This window comes from Macaca fascicularis, chromosome 7 (genome assembly GCF_037993035.2).
Source record: "Macaca fascicularis isolate 582-1 chromosome 7, T2T-MFA8v1.1".
NCBI classification, from domain to species: domain Eukaryota; kingdom Metazoa; phylum Chordata; class Mammalia; order Primates; family Cercopithecidae; genus Macaca; species Macaca fascicularis.
This window is the reverse complement of record NC_088381.1, coordinates 70,657,386-70,682,221: the sequence shown is the minus strand read 5'-3', so window position 1 is coordinate 70,682,221 and position 24,836 is coordinate 70,657,386. Positions and strand designations below refer to the sequence as shown.

The 24,836-nt window shown below is 42.9% G+C and overlaps 1 protein-coding gene across 3 annotated transcripts in view; it reads right to left on the bottom strand.

Moving 5' to 3' along the window:
• The window catches only part of AGBL1 (AGBL carboxypeptidase 1), a 947,782-nt gene that overhangs the window by 785,201 nt on the left and 137,745 nt on the right, over positions 1–24,836 (bottom strand). For all 3 annotated transcript variants that reach the window (XM_065548375.1, XM_015453343.4, XM_015453344.4), the window contains exon 6: positions 13,103–13,140. In XM_065548375.1, coding sequence (XP_065404447.1) covers positions 13,103–13,140 — 38 coding nt within the window. The remainder of the gene's footprint in view (positions 1–13,102; positions 13,141–24,836) is intronic.

Below are 24,836 nucleotides of genomic sequence, written 5' to 3'. Positions count from 1 at the left end.
GGGGTTTACAGTCCCATAGGAGTGGCGGGTGGAGGCAGATACCAAATATGCACACACAAAACTAAACAAGGCGATTTCACATAGAGACAAGTGATACAGAGAAAACAAAACAGTGGCAAGAGTGATGAGGTAGGGTGGCTGCTTTAGGTTGGAAGGTTGGATGATCAGGGAAGACCCTTGAGGAGGAGGCATTGGAGCTGAGACATGAGTGACAGGAAGGAGCCAGGATGCAGAGATCTGGGGATAGGAAATTCTTCAAACCTCAAGGGCACACAGCAAGTGGATAAAGCAAAAGCTTGGTGAGTACAAATAACGAAAAGTCCAGGAGCTAAAGCCAGGTGAAGAAAGCAAGGTGACAGTAGTAGCAGCTGACGGGAAAGGTAAGCAGGGATCAGGATGTGTGACCCCCCACCATTTTGAGACTCATCCCAACAGATTGTGCAAAAGTGGGGGAATCTGTCAGGCTGAGACTTTCTCACTCGCCTTTCTGTTGTGTTTGCATCTCTGCAAGAAGGCACTTCAGAATAATTGTCTTAGAAATAGGCCTAGAAACTTGTATAGGAGTTTTCCTATCCATGGAAAGTTTTATTTTGAGTCTAGACTGTGGGTGGGGAAGGAAGTACTTGCTAAACCCCAAGACAAGCCATTATCCTTTCCAGGTCTAGAAAATCTTCCACCTGATTTGACTTTGCTGTGTCCACTGTCAACTTATCAGAGGATGACACTTAAGGAGGAAAGCCAGGATTTACACCAAGAAGAAGAAAATCAGAGGCTTTCCCTCACCTTCCTTTCTCCCCTACTTGATATTTAAGGCACCTGTCTGTCCACCAGTGGTGCTGCCTGCTTCTGGCCAGAGTACAGACAACCAACATAGACAGCAGGAAAGCAAATCTGCCCTGTGTTGCAAGTATCACTCATGAATGGGTTCACACTGCATTGCCTCTAGGCCCTGAGTGTATGAGGAAGAGGCAAATAGCAAACGTTTCTGCACCCCTGAGCCTGCCACCCTTCAGCCTTCTGTCAGCCAATAGTGTGTCACTATTGTTATAGGAGTTAAGAAATTATTTTAGGCAAATAGAGAGGAAAGGGGGTCCTTGGGAAGTTTTTGTTTCTTTTAAAGGAGCTCCAGAACCAGAACGTTTCTTGTCTAGCAGGAGAGCCCCGGCTTTTAGAGCTGGGCTGGCCAGCTTTGATATGCAAATCAAGGCCATTACAAACTGGGTCCACCATCAGAAACTGGGTCCACCCATGTCTTCTTGCCCTTGCCCCAACATGTGCCTGGCAACATGGTCGCCCCCACATATCCCTATGTGTGTAGAACATCATGGCATCCTGCATTTGCATATTAAAAGGCTAGGGTGGGAGGGCCAGTCTTTTCCCTGGGCTATGTGAATGACACGTCTGGTCTAACCAACCCCCTGAGCCCAGTGCAAATCAGATACTCCCTCCTCCAGCCTCCTCATATAACTGGCTGATTTCTGCCGCACTCAGGGTTTCCTCTCTCGGCTTTGGAGCCCCCCTCCCTCTGTCTCTGTATGGGGAGGCTTCTTCCTTCTTTCTTGACTATTAAACTCTCCACTCCTTAAAAATACTCCACGTGTGTTTGTGTCGTTTTATCCAATTCGGCCCGAGACTAAGGACCCTGGTGTTCCTCCAGTCATCAGAGCCCTATCACTATGCAATCACAGAACCTTGAGCCGTGTTCACTCTCCTTTTAACTCAACTCCTACCACTCTTGATATGGCCATCCTCTCCTATCACCTGGGCTGCACCAGCAATCAATAGCCTCATATGTGACCCCAATGCTTCCATTCTCTCTTCCTCTGTGCAATGCATTTTATTGAAGCATAACTTGGATGCTTCATCCCCAACCAGAAAAAAAAAAAAAAAAAAAAAGTCGCAGTTCCAGGGACATATGGAAGGTCAGGGGTGCCAAGAGATGTCTGGTGCTCTATGTGCCTCATGGTCTGTGGGCAGTGGTTGCCATAGTGTGTGCCCCTGGGACTGGTGGAAGGAACTAAGAAAAAGGCTGAGCAGGATCTCTAACTTCCATTGTCCCCAGAGTAGCTTCACTGTCATCCGTTTATAGTCAGTGGCTATGCAAAGGATTTCATTCAAAAATAAAAATAAACATTCATTTATTTCAAAAAAAGTTTAAAACCCTGCAGTAGTGAAAGGAAGGGATAGAGGTTAGTCCCAACATGCCAAGTGCATATTACACAATCTCAGGCAAGTCAGCCAATCTCTTTCGGCTTCAGTGTCCTCTCTATAGAACACTATTTTTCTCAACCTCACACTGTTGACATCTTGGGCTGATATTACTCATTGTGTGGGTCCATCCTATGCATTTGTAGGATGTTCAGCAGCAACCTGGCCTTTACTCAGTTGATGCCAGCAGCACACCCTCTCTCACCACAGATATGACAACAAAAATGTCTCTAGACCTTGCGAATTGCTCCCTCTGGGGCAAAATCACTCATGTTGAGAACTACAGTTATTGAATAATTAAATATTTACCTGTCTGACAGGACCATGCTGAAGATTAAATGAGATTGTATATATGAAAAGGTGCTATTATTAGAAGGTGCTAGGAAACACCTGAGGTACATTTTGACATAAATAAATAATTGTACAGTCAATCCTGAAAGTGATGAGGAAGCCACGGTGTACTTTCCGAGTCACGAAATGTTTATATTTTTGTCTATCTCCTTAAATCTTTGTGATATTTATCTTCATCAATCCATAGCCAGTCATCAATTATGCCAGGATGATACATGTTCTAAAATTTAAGACATTTGGAACTCATCAACTTATTAACCTTTGATTCCCTGAAGTAAAACAAAGTAAGAACATGCGGATTGACTGAGTAGGGTTGAATCTGCACGCATTCACTTATTCATTGATTCCTTTGTTCATTTAGATAACTTACTCTGAGTGTCTGCTGTATAAAACACATTAGAGTCAATAGCTTAAGAAATAAGAATGAATGGAACAGAGTCCCCAGATCCGAGGCTCACATAGTCTAAAGTAGGGGGTCAGCAAATTGCCCACAGCCCATTTTCATAAAGTTTTTCATTTCTTTATATGTTGTCTGTTTCTGTTTTTGTCCTATAAGGGAAGAATTAAGCAGTTGTGACAGAACTGTGTGATCCACAAACCCTAAAATATTTACTATCATCTGGCGCTTTTACAGAAAAAGCTTCTTGAAAAAAAAAAAGACTCTAAAAACAACCAGATATCATTCAACCCTCGAGGAAGATCTTGGGAGACAAATTTACATTTCATCAGGCTTTATGCCCTTATATCATCAGTTCCTGAAACCTCCAGGACTTTTGAAATGGTGATGACAATAAAACAAGAGTTCATCTTTATTGAGATGTACTAAGATCCAGCGCTGTACTCCCACTCTTTTAAACATCACCTTGTTTAAATCTTACTAATTATCTTTGGAGCATGTGGTTTTCCCTGCTTTACAGACAAGGGAAGTGTAGCACAGAGTCAGTAAGAAACATGCCACAGTGGCCACCGTTCAGCTCCACACAGTCTCTCCAGAGCCTGCACCGTGACCACCGAGCAAGTGCTATTCTCCACTGTCACTTACCCTTTTTTTTTCTTTTTCTTTTTTTCTTTTTTTTTTTTTTTTTTTTTTGAGACGGAGTCTCTCTCTGTCACCCAGGCTGGAATGCAGTGGTGCAATCTTGGCTCACTACAACCTCCGCCTCCAAGGTTCAAGTGATTCTCCTGCCTCAGCCTCCCATGTAGCTGGGACTACAGGTGCATGCCACCATGCCCAGCTAATTTTTGTATTTTTAGTAGAGATGGGTTTTACTATATTGGTCAGGCTGCTCTTGAACTTCTGACCTTGTGATCTGCCTGCCTCGGCCTCCCAAAGTGCTGGGATTACAGGCGTGAGCCACCGCGCTCGGCCTTGTGACTCACTCTTTCAGAGTAAGAGCTCCGAGCTTACAGCAAACATACACCACTCTGCACACATGTCCCCAAGCCACCTTGAGCACTTTTATACTATGGTCAAAGAAAGAACATTGCCGAAACCTACAAGCAGATATACAGGTCAGAGGAATAGCCCTTGAGATAGAATTAAGTCTTGACAGGATCTCCTGATGAAAGTCAGCATCCTGCATGAGTGTAAGAACCAGGATTAGCAGCAATTGCAGCCCAACAATATCTTATGTGGCCAAGAGTTTTGTATCAAGCAAGAAAAGCTCAACACCACCATCCACGGCTTGTGTTGGACCCAGAATGAGTGCCTGGGAACACCCTGGCCACCTTGGGAACGTGGAATTATACTGCTCATCCTGCCTGCCAGTAAAATCCCAACTGGAAGCTGACCCTCCTCACTGAGTCAGGTCCAGTTCAATTGTTTAATTAGGTCTGTTAGTCCCAAGAGACTCAGAATTTACTTGACTAGGGCTGGAGGATGAGAACAATATTTTGGATCTTCCTCCAGGTCAAACTTTACTAGTTCTTCCTTATTGACACTGCATAGTAAAATTTAACACATTTTCAAACCTCCTAAGGAAAGTGTCAGCCCATTTTTTTAAGTTGTAATCTCAAACAACAGACCGGACTCTGGAAGAGTCCCTTGAGTATATCTATTTCAGAGGTTTTCAAACTTGATTTCTTCTGGCCCCTCAGGAACTTCTTTGGGTGTTTCTCAGTGTCCATCAAGAGCCAGGGAAAAGGGAGGGGCAAGGAAAAGCTCATGCTGTCGTTAATTGCCCCCCTCTTACCCCCCATTTTTTGCTTTATGCTTGCAATTTCCCTAACTGATTTTATTTTTAAAAAAAAAAGGTTTTGCTACTAAAGAATTCCTAATCTCCTCACCTGGGCTAGCCCTTCCATTTTTGAAAAATCAAACTGAAGTCAAGTGTAATGGCAACGAACTAGTTTAAGGTCACAGAGCCAATCTATGGCTGCACTGAACCCAGAGTCCAGTTTCCTGACTCCATGTGGAAGGCGGGAATAATCTTTGAAATATGAAGCTTTTCTCCTTTAGAAATGGTCACAACTGAGTTCAAATTTTAGCTCTTCATTTACCATGGGATCTTGGGCAAGTCACCAACCTCTCCTAATTACACCTTTCTTGCATGTAAAATGGGGATCATAATATTACAGGCTCTACTGAGAATGAGATGCCTTGTGTAAAGTGCCTAGCAAGTGCTGTGTTCCATAATTATTAGCAGTCATTATTCATTGCAGGTACTCTAATAAACAGTCATCTTCTCCCTACTTACTCCCTACCCTCCTTCCCACTTCGTTGAGGGCTGGCAGTAAAAGGATCACAAAGTATACTATGATACGGAATGAGGGCTACATGCAGGGCGGGGAGGCAGAAGGGCATTGTCCTTACGTGGTGTTTTCCTGACCAGGTGAGGAAGATAACAGATTATCAGAGAGCAAGAGGGAAATGGGGAGAAGTAACTACAAGATGTTCTAGGATTCACCAGAGGCAGCTCTGAAAAAGCAGCTCCGGGTGCTCTCGCCCTCCGTAAGTCCCGCTCCATCATGCTAACATCACGGAAAATGTAACAAATTCCATTGGCTGTTCTCACCCTGAGCTCTGCTCACTCTGCCTCCCCCTGACTCCCTTAAATAATGGCTAAGCAAATGCCTCTGAGACCATCTTCAGCTAATTTCCTTCAAGACATGCAAGCTGCTAACGCTGGGAAGCACAGATAGTGTGGAATAGCAAATATGGCCAAAATTAGATTAGAATAACCTCCTGATAAACAAATTACTCACCGAAAATAAATATTGGACTAGCGCGGCCAAGATAACTAAAAGAACAGCACCACCACATGGCCGAAAGAGGAAGGACATGCGCTGCTGTCTGTGGCTCAGTCCCAAAGATCTGCCCAACCTACTGGGTCTGACCGTCCCAATGGGACAGGGACGGGGCAACGAGGACAGGTAGTATCCCTTTAGCTTAAACTTTTTAAGCTCTTCTATGGACTTATGCAAAAGACATCACATTTTGGCAGACAGGACTGAATTTGAAGCCAAGGGAAAAAAGCCATATGCTAAGTTGAGCACAGCATGGCATATGAGGAGTCTGTAATTCTTCCGGCTCCCTTCCACTCTCTCACCCCACCATTCATCAGCTGGCCTGAGGCTCAGCCTCAGGGCAGCAGAAACCCTGGCCCTTTACACAGCCACAGTGGTGTGCTGGACACCTCTTGCTGGGTCCCACTCAGATGCTTACAAGGCATGGACCGTGTTCTTTTCTAACCTGAATGACAGATACCCCCTTCCACAATAATCCTTCTAATATTTAGACAGTATTTACTTTTTTTCAACTTCCAGTCATATCTTCTTTAGGCTAAATAAACCTAGCCTCATTAATTTCCTCGGTTCAGCACAGGGCTCAGGTCCCGGGGGTCTGGAGACTGGCAGATAAGCCCTGTAGCCCACTAACGACGTGAGTTACTTCAGCTTTCCAAACTTCAGTCCCTACACCTGTAAAATGGGGATTATAATACCTCCTTGACAGGCTAACTGTGTATAGAGTGCTTGACATACTAAGAACTCTCGATAAATGGTAGATATTTGGGTTGTCATTTCAAACCAACAGCGTGATGGATGTAGCTTGCTATGCTGTATTCCTACACACTCAATCACAGCCGTCCATCCCAGTGTGACAAATGCAAAAATCTATCAATATTATTTGAAGCAAATTTTTGGCTCATCACAGAAATATATTGCAGGCTTCTCCAGAAGTTATGGTGGAAGAAGAGACATCAGTTCTATAATCATGCCACAATTTGATTCCTTCTGGGGACAGGAATTAGGCTGTACTCTTCACCAAGGAAGAGTGAAAGCAAATGTGTGAGGCTTAAGTCAGGAACCTGGAATTCTTTCTTAGTCAACACTAATGTATTAGCAGCTCCTCTGGGTGTAGCTCAGTATGAGGTATAGGGGATCCAGTAGAATCCCAGTTCCTTTGGAGCTATACCCAGTAGGAAAAATATGCATACACACATAGTATGCAAAAAAAAAGATTCATCGATTACAGTATAGTTAGTTCTCTGAATTATAAACATAAGGTTCTCTGAACTATAGCAGTGCTATTTGTGCTGAGACCCAAAGAAGAGCTGGACGTGAAACATTCAAAGTCTCAGAGATCTAGGTGGATCATGCCCTCTCTCTCGTCCTCAGTTTCCTCCTGTGAAAATAAGGGGGATGGGGAAGGTAAGATCAATAGTTTTGTGGGTTCACAGGAGCCCTGTTTTTTGTGAATGTGTCTCAGAGGCCGCCGTGCAGGGAATTGATGGGAGCCAGGCAGACGTGGCTCTGAGCTCTCCACTCAAAATGTGTCATGTGTCAATTACCTCAATTCAGCCATCACAGTGTCTACATATTTCAAAGCATCATGTTGTGCACCACAAATATATACATTTTAATTTTTCAATTAAAAATGAGCAACAACAATGAATTTTTAAAAACAAATATTTGAACACCACTGGTTGAGACAGCCTTGAAGGTGTTTTCCAGTTCTCATAGTCTGACTCCATGGCCCTCATCTGGAAACTAAAGGAAGAAACACACTCTGTGGGCAGAACCCTGGGGGCATCATTCCTGTCAAGGCAGAGAAGAGGCAGGAGCCAGAAGAGCAGACCACAGGCAGTGTAGAAACACAGAATTTACATGCAAGTTCAGTGACAGCTGCATTGATCCACTGGTACTTGTGCATGGTCATGAGATCAAAAGATTAACAACGCCAACCATCCTAAAATATATATTGCCATTCTGGGGATTCCTTGGAGCTCTCCGAATTCTTATAAAGACCTGATTTGGGTGCCTATCAAAGATGGCCCCTTCTTTGACATTTTGTAGTAGAGCAGCCATTTGGCCATCTCCCATCTCTGCATTGCTGATTGCCAGGTCACAGCAGACGACTCCTGAGACCATGAGGCTGTCTGTTCCTGATCCGGCTCTCAGCACTTAGAATGCCCTCCCTTCCTAGCCTCCTGGAGCAACAGGCTGACGGGCTGTCCCCGTGAGCCAGCCAGACAGAGCATTAACTAGGAAGATCTGTGAGAAGTCTCGACTTCCTGCCAAACTTCCCATTAGCTCTCTTACATCTCTCCCTCCCCTCTTTTCTTCTCTCTTCCTTGCTAACTTGCTTTCCTGTTCCTATGCCCCAACTTCTGCAAACTTCCAGACTCCTCTAAATGCTAATTCTTAAATTGGAGAGTGTTCTGACAGAGATTCATCATTCCCTTATTAAGTTTTAGGGCCTGAACCAGAAGGTGTTTTCTTGTTGCAAGAATATGACCTTTAAATCTGGACAGCAAGGTTAATGCTAAGACACTATTTGAAGATTCATTTCTGGAGCCAGTACAAATCAGGCATAATCCCATTGCCACACGCTTACTCAAGTGCCACTTCCAGGGTCACAATTTTTCAAAAATGCATTTATGTCTAATGCTTATGGAAGGTAATTGAGAAAGCAAAAAGAAAGAGGGAAAGGTGGACAAGGAAATGAGAAACAGTGAAAAGGATGAGGAAAAAAGAGGAAAGACAGAGATGAAGGTAGGGGTAGAGGAAGAGATGAGATAAAGGCAGAGTGAAGGCAGATGACAAGAAAGGGTGATATGGTTTGGCTGTGTCCCCACCCAAATCTCATCTTTAATTGAAGGGACCCAGTGAGAGGTAATTGAATCATGAGGGCATTTACCCTCATGCTGTTCTGGTGATAGTGAGTTCTCATGAGATGTGATCGTTTCATAAGGGTTTTTTTCCCCTTTTCCTTGGCACTTCTCCTTACTACTGCCATGCGAAGAAGGGCATGTTTACTTCCCCTTCTGCCATGATTGTAAGTTTCCTGAGGCCTCCTCAGCCCTGCAAAACTGAGTCAATTAAACCTCTTTCCTTTGTAAATTACCTAGCCTCAGGTATTTCTTCATAGCAGTGTGAGAATAGACCAATATGGAGTGAAAAACAAAGGACATGTTGTTTTGATTTATTATATTTAAAAAATCGCCTGCAATAATAAGTAGCACTATTTCCTAAATAATGCTTTACTACATTTCAGGAATAAAAAGCTAAATGTGTTCAGGTAGGATAAAGCATAAAAAGGCAAAGCTTCCAACACAGGACAATTTAGGGTGGGGTTTGTGCATATGTGAGTGGAGAAGAGGGAACTGACACAAGGAAAGGCATAGGATTTGGATTAGGTCATTCCAGCCTACACAGACACAGAAAGGAACCTTGAGTAAGCAATGATTTTTAATTTGTAGGATCCCAAATTGCTGTGATAATTGGAGAAGAGGCCTAGGATTTCCAGGTTTATTTTGCCTGCTATTGCTCAGGAGAAAGAGATGGGAAATGTGTTTTGGTTCATTTCTCTTTTACCATCACCCACATATTCTACACTGGTTTTTCATGCAGTGGCTACTTGATAAAAGAGAAAGCTCAATAATGAGATCTTCCAAATGCAACACAGGTGATCTTCCCCTTGCTTTCTGTGGTTACTATGGGTGGACTCCAAGTCTCCCTGATCCCGCAGTTCTGCTTTTCCTGGGGATGGTCTCCGCCTGTCACTACTTGATAGTGCCACAGTGACCTCAGATTTCCAACCCACCCTAGTGTTTACTGTCACAGGACCACTGACTGCCCCTCTCCCCGCAAAGTAGTGGCTCTTTACTCCTGGCTTTACTTAGATCAGGGAATTCTCTCCCTTTTGTGATGCAATTACAGAGAACAACTACAGTGGCCAACTTTTATACTCACTGACAAGCAAAGATCAAGGTCATAATAATCACCAGCTAAAAGGAGTGTGCCTTTAGGAGCTAAAGGCTTACATAAACGCCCCCATGTATCAGTGTCAGATGGTGAAGTCTTGAATTTTAGACAGAAACTGATTTCCTGAATTTAAGTTCAGCTGAGGCAAACTCACTCTGGGATCCAAATTGAAAGACATTCCATATCAGGTCTTAACTATGCATGACATATAGGCAATGTAAAGCAAATAGAAAAGTCCACAACACTTGTATGCCCTGCAGCAACCCCTGCATCATCAGAATGGTGGTACCATCTATAACCTTCACACCATGCAATACTTTCGATAGGCTGGTAAAACAAAGATGGCAGCTGCCTGACATGCTGTTATTACTTCTCCCCAAATCCATGGACAGACTTTGCTATTTAAATGTAGTCCTCTTTCCTGCTGAGCTTAAACATGATCTCAGAATTCTTCAACTCACACATTGGACTTCCTACTCATTATGAAATCTATTTGCCCTCCTCATTCTCAGACCCTCAAGATCCTCTAGAATCTGTTTCCCTCCCAAGTACTTTGTAAAATGCTCACAATGACAGTCTGCCTTCAGTGTTCTTACCTCTTATGAACCCATATGAATGATGCTGATACTGAGGAATTTAACATTAATTATGCAAGAAGCACATTTCTTGGAAATATCAATAAAGGTATTTGGGAAGGGGTCTTTTGAAACTTTGAATGAGCTTCAGCTCATGTGTGTGCCCAAATACACATCAGTAATTCTCAACAAGAGGTAATTTTACTGCTCACCCCCCGGGGGGACATATTTGGCAAAGTCTGAAGATAATTTTGTTTGTTATAACTGAGGCATGGTACTGGCATCTGGTGGGTAGAGGCCAGGGATGTTGCTCCTGCAACAGACTCTTAACAGCAAAGAATCATCCTGTCCAAAATGCCAATGGTACATTGAGAAACCCTGATACACATTAAGGCTGAGTATTTAGTGTTAGAAAGAATGTTAGAGAACCTCTCATCCAACTCTCTTGTGTTATAGGTAACACAAGAGATGTATAGACAGCTCAGCACAATTAGCAAATAGGCTATACATCCGCCTAATGGGACACTAAAACCCGTTTTATATGAGGAGGACAGCAAGCTATTGCAGTTCTCCACTAACCTATTAGAACAGGTAAATAGAGATGAGAATGACGAATGTTTAGATCATTGGTTCTATGCATGGATGTTAGATTCAGGTAGTAGGGGGCAGTACTGCCATTTTTACACATGGGAGAAATCACAAATCATGTATTCATTTAAAAATTTAGTATCCCAGTACTTAAAATTATTTTTTAAAAAATGAAAAAAAAAAAAAAAAAATTTTGTCAACAAATATTTATTTTCAGGCTCTTCATTGTGCTGAGGCAAGTAATACAATGATCAATACAGATGACACTCTCCCTCATAAGCTTGCAATCTGCTGGAAGACACAGACAACAGCAATTTCATCATAATGTAATCAAGTCTGAGTTGGGAGAGCTTATAAGATCATTGAGGAGGGGCATCCAAGTTCTGGTAGTCAGAGAAAGGATTTTCAGAGGAGGCAATATCTGAGCTAAGCTCTGAAGGGAAAGAAGAAGTTAGAAATTCTAAAAGCTGAGCTCCAGCACCATATACTCAGCCTACTAGGCATGGCTGGTATGTTGAAAACCTAGCTACATGGTCTGAACCTGAATCAAGCCATGTTTGCACTGGCTATTGGTTTTTCCTGGGCTGAGGCATTATGTTTGTGATCAATACAGTTAACAACTGACATAAGACTACTTTCACAGGTTTACACATCTAAGTAGGTACGATTTATATCAAGATGCTCTACCCTAAGCTCAAGAGCTAAGGAAAGTGTGTGTGTAGAAAGTAAGCCAGCCTTAGTCAGCTCTCTGGGCTCCCTTCCCATGAAACATCAAGTCCTCCAGGCCGAGGCTGGGCTGGGGGGATTTGAGAGATAGCTTCTTTCCCAAGGCATGACATTTACAGGCTGGCCTACCAGGCTGCTCTCGGCATCTTTTCCTCCTGCAATTCAACACTCCCTCACCCTGCTGCATCAAACACTGGGTACTAGGGAGCAACCAAGGGAGCAGATAAATAATGAGAACCAAGATGCCAAACCTGAAGCAAGTTCAGTCTGAAGAATGAATGGCCCTCTCCCCAGAACCCACAGGTAACACTTTTCCATCCCTTCCTATCTCCAGGGCTTCGTAACCCCTTCCTCTTCACTCCCCCATCCTGCTCTTACCACCTCCATTCTACCTGCAGGTCTTTAAGCTGTGGACAGACTTGTGTCTCCTATCAAATTCGAATAAACTAAATGAATTCAAGCTTCAATTTTTCTAAGTCTGTAAAGGGAAACAGCATGTGATTTGGCTCTTTCTCTGTGCTCATAGTTGACAGAGATATATGAATGAGGGGGAAGAGAGTGTTTTTATTTTTATTTATTTCTTTAAAAGTTTTATTAAAGTTCACCTATTACCCACAGGCCTCAGGCTCCCTGTAGAGAAACAAATATCACAATTGAAGCAGCTGGTTTCCAAGGTGCCAAATTAAAATAGATGAAGAGGTAAGGAGGAAAAAATGAGTAAAAACATTAAGCTAAGACTTCTTCCCTCCCAAGTGCATTGTGCTTCCTATTATATTGCACACATGAAATTGGCTCCCAACGTAATTAGGCCAGGGCTACCAGGCAAAAAAAAATCCTCAAATTATTCAGAACCCCAGAGCTATTATTTTGCAATCACTCAAGTAACTGAGAAAAGAGTCAACTTTTAAATATAAATTTGTTATCGGCATCAACATTGTCTAAGCAATTCCCAACACTCCACCTGCCCAAGAATAATAGACTCATGAGCTGAGCTGAGTTGAGAACCAAATACAGGAATACTGCTCTCCATCCAACCAAAATCTTTTCTTCCACTGGAACCTGGAGGCAATCCCACTGGAACCTGGAGTTTATTCCAACAATCTTTAGGGACTACTGGCTCTGTTAGACAGAGGTGGAGGATCCACCAGGTCCACAGTAGACAATATATCCCCTTCAGGGTCTGTTGTCTTGGTGGCATTATGTATGGATAATATTTATTTTGTCTCTGTGGTCATGTACTTGGAACAACCATAATATTCGCTATCTTACCCCAAAGACCCAGGACATGACTTTATCGCTTTCAAGGTCAGAAATGAGCCATAGGTGCTTGAGAAATAGTAGTTCATGAAAAAAAAGAAAGAAAAAAGAAAGAGCCATGGGGACCAGAGGGTATCTTTCATTAAACCCAGAGGGGAAGGAAATAACCACCCTTCAAAAGAGGCGCTTACTGGATTTCAGCAACACTGCCAAAACTTCAGTGGCTGCCCTGGGGAAAGAGAAAGAAAAGTAACAGTCAATGTTCAACGGTCTTTTTGTCAGCCCATGGATCCCACAGCCAGCATGCCCATTGCCACCCCTCAACAGACCCATGATTAACCAGGTAACAGGCAATCTATTGATTGCCCTGCTGACCATTAAATAGGCATAAATGCAGAAATCATGCTGAGCGAAGTGTCCATCTTTTTTTTTTTTTTTTTTTTTGAGACGGAGTCTCACGCTGTTGCCCAGGCTGGAGTGCAGTGGCGCGATCTCGGCTCACTGCAAGCTCCGCCTCCCGGGTTCCCGCCATTCTCCTGCCTCAGCCTCCTGAGTAGCTGGGACTACAGGCGCCCGCCACCGCGCCCGGCTAATTTTTTGTATTTTTAGTAGAGACGGGGTTTCACTGTGGTCTCGATCTCCTGACCTTGTGATCCGCCCGCCTCGGCCTCCCAAAGTGCTGGGATTACAGGCTTGAGCCACCGCGCCCGGCCGTGTCCATCTTATAGATGGGTCTCTGAGGTCCCCTCTGCTGCTGAAAATCTCTTTCTCTCCCCTGCTTGCCTCCCATCTTCCACCAACTTCCTTGCACAGAGTGGTTCATTTTTCTATTATTCATATCAGGCAGAGCTCTTGTCAGTCTCTTGATTTGTTTCTGGAAACATGCAGAGACTCTGGAGGATGGTCTGGGAAGGAGTGGGGCTTGGGAGTTTAGTGAATGTAGCAGCACAGTGCAAACTTCTTGAAACACTCATACCCCTGGGGATGCAGTGGAAAATGCATTCACACATTGGAAAGAGAGGCTATTTCCTTAGGGTGGAAAATAGTTATGCTGGGATTTTTCTTCCAAATTCATCGCTTTCTTCCATGGAGGAATGTCACAGTCTTTGCAACAAAGGGACACATATGAGAATGAAAATTACTTTTTGACCCACATATTACTGATTTTTCAATCTGTTTCCTGTTTCTGAGAAGGTCACACAAAAATCTACCTACAGGGCAGAGGAAAACTTCACTGACATTGAGGGCAGTGTGGTATAATTATAGGGAGGGGAGTTGTGTTTGCTTTTTTCAAAAAATAGAAGATTCTGTATGGCACCAGTAACTTGTCCTTAAGGCCTGCTAAGCAGTAATCTGTTTCCACCACCTCTCTCAGGATTGGAGGAGCAGGACAAAGAGGCTGGATCACACTTCTAAGACTATACAGACAAGTCAGCAGAACTGGGATCCCAAACCCAGGAATCTCACTGCACACCTCTGCTTCCTCCCCGTCTGTTGTTCTCCAGAATCTCTCTCTCACTGGCCCTACCCTGGCCTCTGCCTGGTCAATGAAAGTTCATTTTGCAATATATTAGCTAATACTGAACAACAGAGCCAGCAGTAAAAAGGAAGATAAATGAATGAATAAATATAAATTAAAATACAATAGAAAAGCGGTATGTGTGAAAGCGTTGCTCCCTCTAACCTACAAGGCAGTTCTGCAAGAGCAAAAACCTGAAATTCACAGGCCCCTGTGCAAACCCACAACAGGGATGACACCCCAGCTCAGCGAGATCAAAATGACCATAGGGCAGTTATAAAGAGGGGAGGCTATCTTTCATGGAAGGACTACTTCATTTATCCTTCAAATGGTTTTCCTCTTAGCAACTTTCACCTTCTTCAGTCTCACTGTTGTTGAATCCCACAGAGTTTTGGCAATGGTGTCTTTAAGACAGAACACATGGAAGGTGTTTCTCGAAATTCAAGTTGTGTGAAAAATCTAGGCACCATAGTACATGGGGCCTGGCTTGGGCTGGGGCAAAAAGAAAATCAGTGTTTTGGGAAAAGCAGAACAGCCAAATTAATTTCGCCAAAATGAATTAACAGAGAAGGAAACCATGGAAACAGGAAAAGAATAAGGATGTTCCAAGCAAGGCTCCTAACCCAATCCTGGCTCACGGGCCAGGTCTCCAAGGACTGCATTTCTAATTTCCATTGCACTTTTGTTTTAGGAAGTTCACAAATGAGGTAATGATCCATTAGATAATAGTTTTATGAGACAGACTAGAGGTGGGGAGGGTCAGGTGGCAGACAGACCAGTTAGGAGAATAAGCAATAATAAGGTCTCAAACCCAAAAAGTGGCATGGAGGAAGAAGGGATAGGTTAAAGCCACATTTGAATCTTGCTACTCAAAGGGTGGCTCTCTGACCAGCAGCCTCACATTTTCTGAAAGCCAAATAGAAATGCAGAATCTCAAACCACATCCCTGACCTTCTGAATCAGAATCTTTATTCTAACAGATAATTTAAATGCACATGAAAGTTTTAGGATAACTGGTTTAGGGAACAGTATCAATAAGGCTTAGTTACTCTTTCGATGTTGAGAGGGCAATTCAGGTGACTCCCAGATCGCAACTCTCTAGAAACTACCTAATAACATGCTAAACTAAATAAATATTAATCCAAAAGGTGACATTATACAGCAGGAAACACATGATAAGTGTCACATTCATCAAAAAAAATGGAGGCTCATTCCTGAGAAACTAGGAAAGATTTATTTCTTCCTAGGGCATAAGTCGGGGATCAATATTTAGTGCAGCAAAGGGCACATTTAGGGCAATGAGGGAGATAAGATTTGAGGCCAAAGTCCCATACCCTAAAGAGTTCACATTCAATTCTGTAGGTAATGAGAAGCCATTTGGTTTTTTTTTTAATCGAGATGATGTGGTGCCAAAACTGAAAAGTGAGAGAGAAGTTGTGAGCATAAAAATAACAAGAGCTGAGGAAAGCTGAGCTGTGGAGGGCGAAGGAAAGTGAAGAGTCAGTGATAGCCTGGAATATTTAGGCTAGGTAGATGGGGGAACAAGAGAGCCATTAATAGACTAAGAAGAGAAGTTGCAGTGTTTAGACAAAATAATGATTTTGATTTTGATGCTGAGTTCAAGATGAAGGGTACAACAGAAGGCTACATGAAACTGTTTGGAATGCTACTGGAAGCATCATATAGAATTCAGGAATGCAACCACAGTTGGGAACATACATTTATGAATCACTACAGCAGCAATGATCGTCATAGCCAGGCAAGCAGGTGATACTTATGAGGAAATTCAATCAAGAGCAGAACAGAGGGCGGCCCCAGGAAAGCATCAACACTAGAGGGTAGGAAACCCCTAAAGGAGTCAGAAGATGTACATTTGAGGAAATATGAGGAGACCTTGGGATGATTAGTTTGAAAACTGAACGTCACTAGACTGTCTAGGCACACTGTTTTTCAAGCTGCAAATGTTGACCCACTAGTGCATTACAGCATTATAAAGTCGTTTTATAGGTATCAACTATATTTTTTTAATGAAATAGAAGAAAACAAAATGAAATTCAATATATCAGAGTCATCTCATGTAGCAAAGGTTAGCAGTGATCTGAGAAATTCTCATTTCAATGCACGAACATACACATGTGTACCTACTGGGAATGTGATATAAGAGCTTTCCTAAAAAAAAAAAAAGTTTGTAAAGATGTTGTTTAGGATATAGTGTCCATACAAGATCTGTATAAGAATAAACATCCGAAATCAACTAATGAGCAAACTGAAAGCACTTGATCTCCACACGCGGTGCCCAGGATCCAGACATCCAGTCACTCATGTGCATGTCACCAAGAGGCTCTTTATTTTTGGTTTATTCAGTGGTTACACATCTACAGCACTGGTCCACTCTAAGTGTTGCTGCTCTGCCATTTGTCTACTCCCACATCAAAGCATGAAGAAAGAAGTAAAACCTATCAGAGCCGAGGCAACTACTCTGTCAACCAACTGCTAAGTCTACAAAAAGCAAAAGTTTAAGCTGCTAAAACTTAAACAACTAAGAAGGCATTCAGTTACTTCCACTCCTAGGAGCCAAGCCCAGTGATTGAGTGCGTGAACTGGGGGCCCATAGTTAGTGCCTTTGGAGTGCAAGACTGCCTCCTGCTGGATGTGCGCATCTGACACCCATGGTTCTGGTAGCTGCACTCATTTTATAATTTTATAGAATAGGACTTCTCTCTTTTTTTTTTTTTTTTTTTTTTTTTGCAATGGAGTTTTGCTCTTGTACCCCAGGCTGGAGTGTAGTGGTGCAATCTCGGCTCACTGAAACCTCCACCTCTTGGGCTCAAGCGATTCTCCTGATTCAGCCTCCCAAGTAGCTGGGATTACAGGCATGCACCACCACGCCTGGCTAATTTTTGTATTTTTAGTAGAGACGGGGTTTCACCTTGTTGGCCAGGCTGGTCTCGAACTCCTGACCTCAAGTGAGCCACCTGTCTCAGCCTCCCAAAGTGCTAGGATTACAGGCATGAGGCATGAGCCACCGTGCACGACCTGAAGAGGACTTCTCAGGAGGGCACTGTTTTCTTAAAGTTTAAACTTATACCATCATCCCCCATTGTTTGAGCTTCCCTATGGGATGCACAGGGGAGATAGAAAATAGAAGTGCCAAAATGTCCTCCAACTGGGTGTTCCTGTGTTTACATCAATGAAAGAATCATTTCAGAAATTTTTGCAGAACATCTTGCTCCAAGAGAGTTACAACAACAGCCAAAGGCAAAGTGGAATGGCCCCCATCCTATCTATTTTCACACTGTAGGATACCTCAGTTAAGATTCTAGAGGTCACAGTTCACTTCCACTCTCCTCTTCAGAAAAAGCTAAGTTTAAACTACTGGCAAATTTGTAAATATCCTCTTAAGATTTTAGCAAAAATCCACAGAACTGCCACAGTTCAATTTACGTCTTCAAGTTGAAGTAAATTTTAAGAGTCATTAAAAAAGAGTCTTGAATATTTATCACCCCTATTTAGGGAGCCCCTATAAATGCCAAGCAGCAAGCTAAATGTCCCATATACATCATTATACATCACATTTGATCTTCACGGGAATGCTAGAGAGTGAAATTATTAGTCTTGTTTCACAAACAGCAATAATGCAGTTCACAAAGAGGTAAATAATCTTCCCAAGGTTCAGCAGCTAACAAGAGGCAGTATTGACTGGGCGCGGTGGCTCATGCCTGTAATCCCAGCACTGTGGGAGGCTGAGGCAGGTGGATCACAAGGTCAAGAGTTCAACACCAGCCTGGCCAAGATGGTGAAACCTCATCTCTACTGAAAACTACAAAAAATTAGCCAGGCTTGGTGGCAGGCACCTGTAATGCCAGCTACTCGGGAGGCTGAGGCAGGAGAATTGCTTGAACCTGGGTGGTAGAGGTTGCAGTGAACCGAGATTGTGCAACCGCACTCTAGCCTGGGCAACAGAGTGAGACTCCGTCTAAAAAAAATAAGAGGCAGCATTAGCTACAGGTCTACCTCTGGGTGAATTTAAATCTAGTGCTCCTAAAGTCATCTCTTTACTTTTAACATAATTCTAGAAAGAATCTAAAATATCTCTCTGTGCAATATTTTTATCTTGCAAATAAGGATTGTGGAGATCAAGAGGTTAGATGACTGGTGCAACGTCAGAGGATTCATACATCACAGAGCCAATGAAGCAAACAACTTGTCCAGCTTGAGTCCACTGTTTGACTCAAGATTCTACACAGCACAGTTTGGTACAGTTTAAGTGGGTTTAGATGTTCAGTGGTGGTCATGGAGACAAAGACAAAGAATTCAAGGAGAAGCAAGTCACAGGCATCTTTGAGTGGCAGGACTGAGTTGCTAAATTAGGAAGTAGAGGGCTTGGTTTTGAAACTTGGAGCAGCCTCTTTTCTGCTTCTGGGTTCTGAGTATACTTGATCTCTCTGAATCTCATAGGTTTCTCATCTATAAAGCAGGTATAAGATCTAGCATGGGATGGTGTGAAGAGTAAGGTAAAGTAAAATTTTTTTTATTATTATTATACTTTAAGTTCCAGAGTACATGTGCACAATGTGCAGGTTTGTTACATATGTATACATGAGCCATGTTGGTGTGCTGCACCCATTAACTGGTCATTTACATTAGGTATATCTCCCAATGCTATCCCTTCCTCCTCCCCCCACCCTATGACAGGCCCTGGTGTGTGATGATCCCCTTCCTGTGTCCAAGTGATCTCATTGTTCAATTCCCATTTGTTTTTCTGTTCTTGTGATAGTTTGCTGAGAATGATGGTTTCCAGCTGCATCCATGTCCCTACAAAGGACACAAACTCATCCTTTTTTATGGCTGCATAGTATTCCATAGTGTATATGTGCCACATTTTCTTAATCCAGTCTGTCACTGATGGACATTTGGGTTGATTCCAAGTCTTTGCTATTGTGAATAGTGCTGCAATAAACATATGTATGAAAAAATTAAAAGATGTGGGTGTGCCCAAAATGGCCGAATAGGAACAGTTCCAGCCTCTGGCTCCCAGCGTGAGTGACACAGAAGATGGGTGATTTCTGCATTTTCAACTGAGGTACTGGGTTCATCTCACTGGGTTGTGTCAGACAGTTGGTGCTGCTCCACGGGTGCAGCCCAACCAGCGAGAGCTGAAGCAGAGCGAGGCATCGCCTCACCTGGGAAGTGCAAGGGAGAAGGGAATTCCTTTTCCTAGCCAAAGGAAATTGAGACACACAACACCTGGAAAATCGGGTAACACCCATCCTAATACTGCGCTTTACCAAGGGTGTTAGCAAACAGCACACCAGGAGATTATATCTCGCCCCTGGCTCAGAGGGTCCCATGCCCACAGAGCCTCCCTCATTGCTGGCATGGCAGTCTGAGATCTAACTGCAAGGCAGCAGCGAGGCTGGGGGAGGGGCGCCCGCCATTGCTGAGGCTTAAGTAGGTAAACAAAGTCTCCAGGAAGCTCGAATTGGGTGGAGCCAACTGCAGTTCAAGGAGGCCGGCCTGCCTCTGCAGACTCCTCCTCTGGGGACAGGGCATAGCTAAACAAAAAGCAGCAGAAACCTCGGCAGAGATAAATGCCCCCATCTGACAGCTTTGAAGAGAGCAGTGGATCTCCCAGCACGGGGGTTGAGATCTGAGAATGGACAGACTGCCTGCTCAAGTGGGTCCCTGACCCCTGAGTAGCCTAACGGGGAGACATCCCCCACTAGGTGCAGACCGACACCTCACACCTCACACGGCAGGGTACACCCCTGAGATGAAGCTTCCAGAACAAGAATCAGACAGTAACACTCGCTGTTCAGCAATATTCTATCTTCTGCAGCCTCTGCTGACAGAACCCGGGCAAACAGGGTCTGGAGTGGACCTCAAGCAAACTCCAACAGACCTGCAGCTGAGGGTCCTGATTGTTAGAAGGAAAACTAACAAAGAGAAAGGGCACCCACACCAAAACCCTATCAGTACGTCACCATCATCAAAGACCAAAGGCACATAAAACCACAAAGATGGAGGAAAAGCAGTGCAGAAAAGTTGGAATATCAAAAAATCAGAGCGTATCTCCCCCTCCAAAGGAATGCAGCTCGTCACCAGCAATGGAACAAAGCTGGACAGAGAATGACTTTGACAAGTCGAGAGAAGAAGGCTTCAGTCGATCAAACTTCTCAGAGCTAAAGGAGGAACTACGTAACCAGCGCAAAGAAAGTAAAATCCTTGAAAAAAGATTTGACGAATGTCTAACTAGAATAACCAATGTAGAGAAGTCCTTAAAAGAACTGATAGAGATGAAAACCATAACACAAGAACTACATGAAAAATGCACAAGCTTCAGTAACCTACTCAATCATCTGGAAGAGTATCATCGATTGAAGATCAAAGGAATGAAATGAAGCGAGAAGAGAAGTCTAGAGAAAAAAGTGTAAAAAGAAATGAACAAAGCCTCCAAGAAACATGGGATTATGTGAAAAGACCAAATCTATGTCTGATTGGTGTGCCTGAAAGTGATGGGGAAAATGGAATCAAGTTGGAAAACACTGCAGGATATCATCCAGGAGAACTTCCCCAACTTAGTAAGGTAGGCCAACATTCAAATTCAGGAAATACAGAGAATGCCACAAAGATACTCCTCAATAAGAGCAACTCCAAGACACATAATTGTCAGATTCACCAAAGTTGAAATGAAGGAAAAAATGTTAAGGGCACCCAGAGAGAAAGGTCGGGTTACACACAAAGGGAAGCCTATCAGACTAACAGCAGATCTCTCGGCAGAAACTCTCCAAGCCAGAAGAGAGTGGGGGCCAATATTCAACATTCTTAAAGAAAAGAATTTTCAATCCAGAATTGAAAAACAAAGCTGGAGGCATCACGCTACCTGACTTCAAACTATACTACAAGGCTACAGTAACCAAAACAGCATGATACTGGTACCAAAACAGAGATATAGACCAATGGAACAGAACAGAGCCCTCAGAAATAATACCACACATCTACAGCCATCTGATCTTTGACAAACCTGACAAAAATAAGAAATGGGGAAAGGATTCCCTATTTAATAAATGGTGCTGGGAAAATTGGCTAGCCATAAGTAGAAAGCTGAAACTGGATCCTTTCCTTACACTTTATATGAAAATTAATTCAAGATGGATTAGAGACTTAAATGTTAGACCTAAAACCATAAAAACCCTTGAAGAAAACCTAGGTAATACCATTCAGGACATAGGCATGGGCAAGGACTTCATATCTAAAACACCAAAAGCAACAGCAGCAAAAGCCAAAATTGACAATTGGGATCTAATTAAACTAAAGAGCTTCTGCACAGCAAAAGAAACTACCATCAGAGTGAACAGGCAACCTACAGAATGGGAGAAAATTTTTGCAATCTACTCATCTGACAAAGGGCTAATATCCAGAACCTACAAAGAACTCATACAAATTTACAAGAAAAAATCAAACAACCCCATCAAAAAGTGGGCAAAGGATATGAACAGACACTTCTCAAAAGAAGACATTCATACAGCCAACAGACACATGACAAAATGCTCATCATAACTCGCCATCAGTGAAATGCAAATCAAAACCATAATGAGATAAAGTAAAATTTTAATTAAATTAAGTTAAAAAGCATACTACAGCCCCTGAAATGTAATATTATTAGGTTGGTCCAAACGTAATTTTTGCCATTTAAAGTAATGGCAAAAACCACAAATACATTTGCACCAACCTAATAACTTGAACGCCATTGTTGGATCATGGATGGTGGAATGGGTACCAAGTGAGGAAGTGGGTTTATCTCTGTATATGTGTTTGTAGGCAATGAGCCTGAAGGGTCGTCATTCACCAGTCAGGAGAGGTCACTGGAGAAAAAAATGTGCTCCTATCACTGGGCACATGGAGGAAACACAGGACTGAACTATCTCTTGGAAGTCAAATACTCTGCAGCACAGATGGCCTAAATATAGCAAGTGCCACCAATATTAGTTATCAATTGCAGTGTAATGTTGCCACAATTGTAGCAGCTTGAAACAATATTCATGTATTATCTCACAGTTTATGTGGGGCAGGAATCCACAGCTTAGGTGGATCCTCCGCTTAGGGTCTGACAAGGCTGCAATCAAGGCATCAGCCAGGGCTGAGTCTTCATCTTGAGACTCAGCTGGGGAAGGATGTTTCCCAGCTCAAACAGGTTCTTGGCAAAATACCTTTCCTTGCAGTGCCAGGGCTAAGGACACTGCCTGCTTGCTGTATCAACAGATAGTAAGACCTCTTTGCATTCCTAGAGGCTATGTGCAGTTTCTACAAGTCACCAACTATTCTTCACAATGGGGGTTTCCCCAACATAACTGCTTACTTCATCAATGAGGAGAGTTTCTATACAGAGTATGTATGCAATGAACTCTTATAACACAATTATGTAACATAATCACAGGGGTGACCAGGGATGACATGTCCTTACCTTGCCATATTCTGTGCATTAGAAACAAGTTGCAGCTCTTTTCCATCCTCAAGGGCAGGAAATAACATAAAGGAATAAACAGCAGGAGGTGAGGATCATGGGGGGGGGGGCCACCTGAGAGCTTGTCCCCCACCCAAAGCTTCTTCAATCTTTAGCATCCAGGTACCAGGAACCTAACATTCACTTCACCAAAACATGACCCTCTCCAGACTTCCCCTTTTCAGAGAGTGGAAATACTATCTTTCCAGAAGCTGAACATGCACCCTTAACACTACCTGCCCTTTCCACCTAGATCTCATCATTTCCTCAAACACCACTTCACAGCTACTAGAGTGCTCTTAAGTTGTCCATTCCCTTTGATCTCTGCTGTTGTCACCCTAGCCTAAGCATGTGAGGGTCTGGTACTTCAATGAGAAATGTAATTTCTGGAGCTATTGGTCATTGGTTGGAATATATATTTTAACTTCCTAGGTTACTCCTTAGGTATATTAGAAAATGTAATAAGGCAAAAAGAAATTAAATAAATTAAAATCACCCAAATATCTCTCATCCAACTACTACTATAGCCCCAAAACTAATCCATCCATATCCACTCTATATCTCCTTCAAGCTGTTCTCCAGTTTGCATCTAGAGTGGTCTTCTCAATCAGAAGCTCTGATTTGAGCACCCTCACATTGCTACCCCACATCCACTCTTGCTCTGGATGAAAATCCAAATCTGAAACATGGACCAGGAGGCCCTACCAAATCTGGCAGCTGCCACCCTCTCCAGCTTTGTCCCACACCACTCTCTCTTGCTGTCTATACCTCTGCCCCCTGCCCTTTTTCCAAGACCTAGAGCATGTTCCCATGACTTGTCCTTTGACCCTGCTAATGCTGCAGCCTAAAATGCTCAGGAATTTCTCCCCTTCTTTACCTGTATCTCATACTTTATCCTTTACATCCTAACTTAGATGTCATTTCCTCTAGAAAGACTCCTTTGACCCCTAGAGTTCTCTGTTAGGTACACTCATCCTTTTTTCCTCTTTTCTCATTGCACAATTTAGTTTGCAATTATTCACTCAGTTGTGTGATTGTTTTATTAATGTCTGTCTCCTCTTCCACTCTACAAGCTCCAGAAAATAGGAAACGTGTTTTGTTTTGTACTATTCTACCCTTACCACTTAGTCTTATGAACACAGATGACCATCAAATGTTTGCTTAACCTTTTTTAAAAGCTAGGCACTGGTCTAAAAGCCTTAGTAATATTATTCTTTTATTCAATAAATATTTTCTGAGCACTTCCTATGTGTCAGGACAAATTGATAAACCAAAGACTCTTACACTCAAAGAGCTTATGTTTGAGGGAATTAAAATGAATGAAATAACTAATAGACAAAAGTATTTTTGAAAAGTACAGTAAATTAGTATTCTTAGAGGTGATAAATGCCATGGGAAAAAAAGAAAAAACAATAACAAGGTAAAGAGATCAGCTGTACAGGAATGTGTTACAAGTTTTTAAAGGTTGGCTGGAGTAGATTTCATTGATGAAGCAACATATAAACAAAAATATGGAAAGGAAGTGGTTGTCATGCAATTATCAGGAGAAGTATCTGCTAAGCTGAGGGGACAGCCAGTGCAGACACTGTAAGGTGACAATAGCCCTGACCTGTTCAAGGAACAGTGAGATGGACAGGGCTGCTAGAGTTGAGGATGACAGGAGTGGAGCAGGACTGAGATGAGGTAGGTACTATAAGGGCTTTGGCTTCACTGTAAGTGGAGGATTCTCTACTGGACTTTGAGCAATGATTTAGCATGTTTTAAGAAGACTTCTCTGACAACTCTACTTTTTTTTTTTAAAGGACTCTAGGAAGACAAGAGTAGACGCCAGAGACCAGTAGAAAGCCATGTGGAGCAAACTAAACACAGCAACAAGTAAAAAGGATTACACACAGGAGTAAAT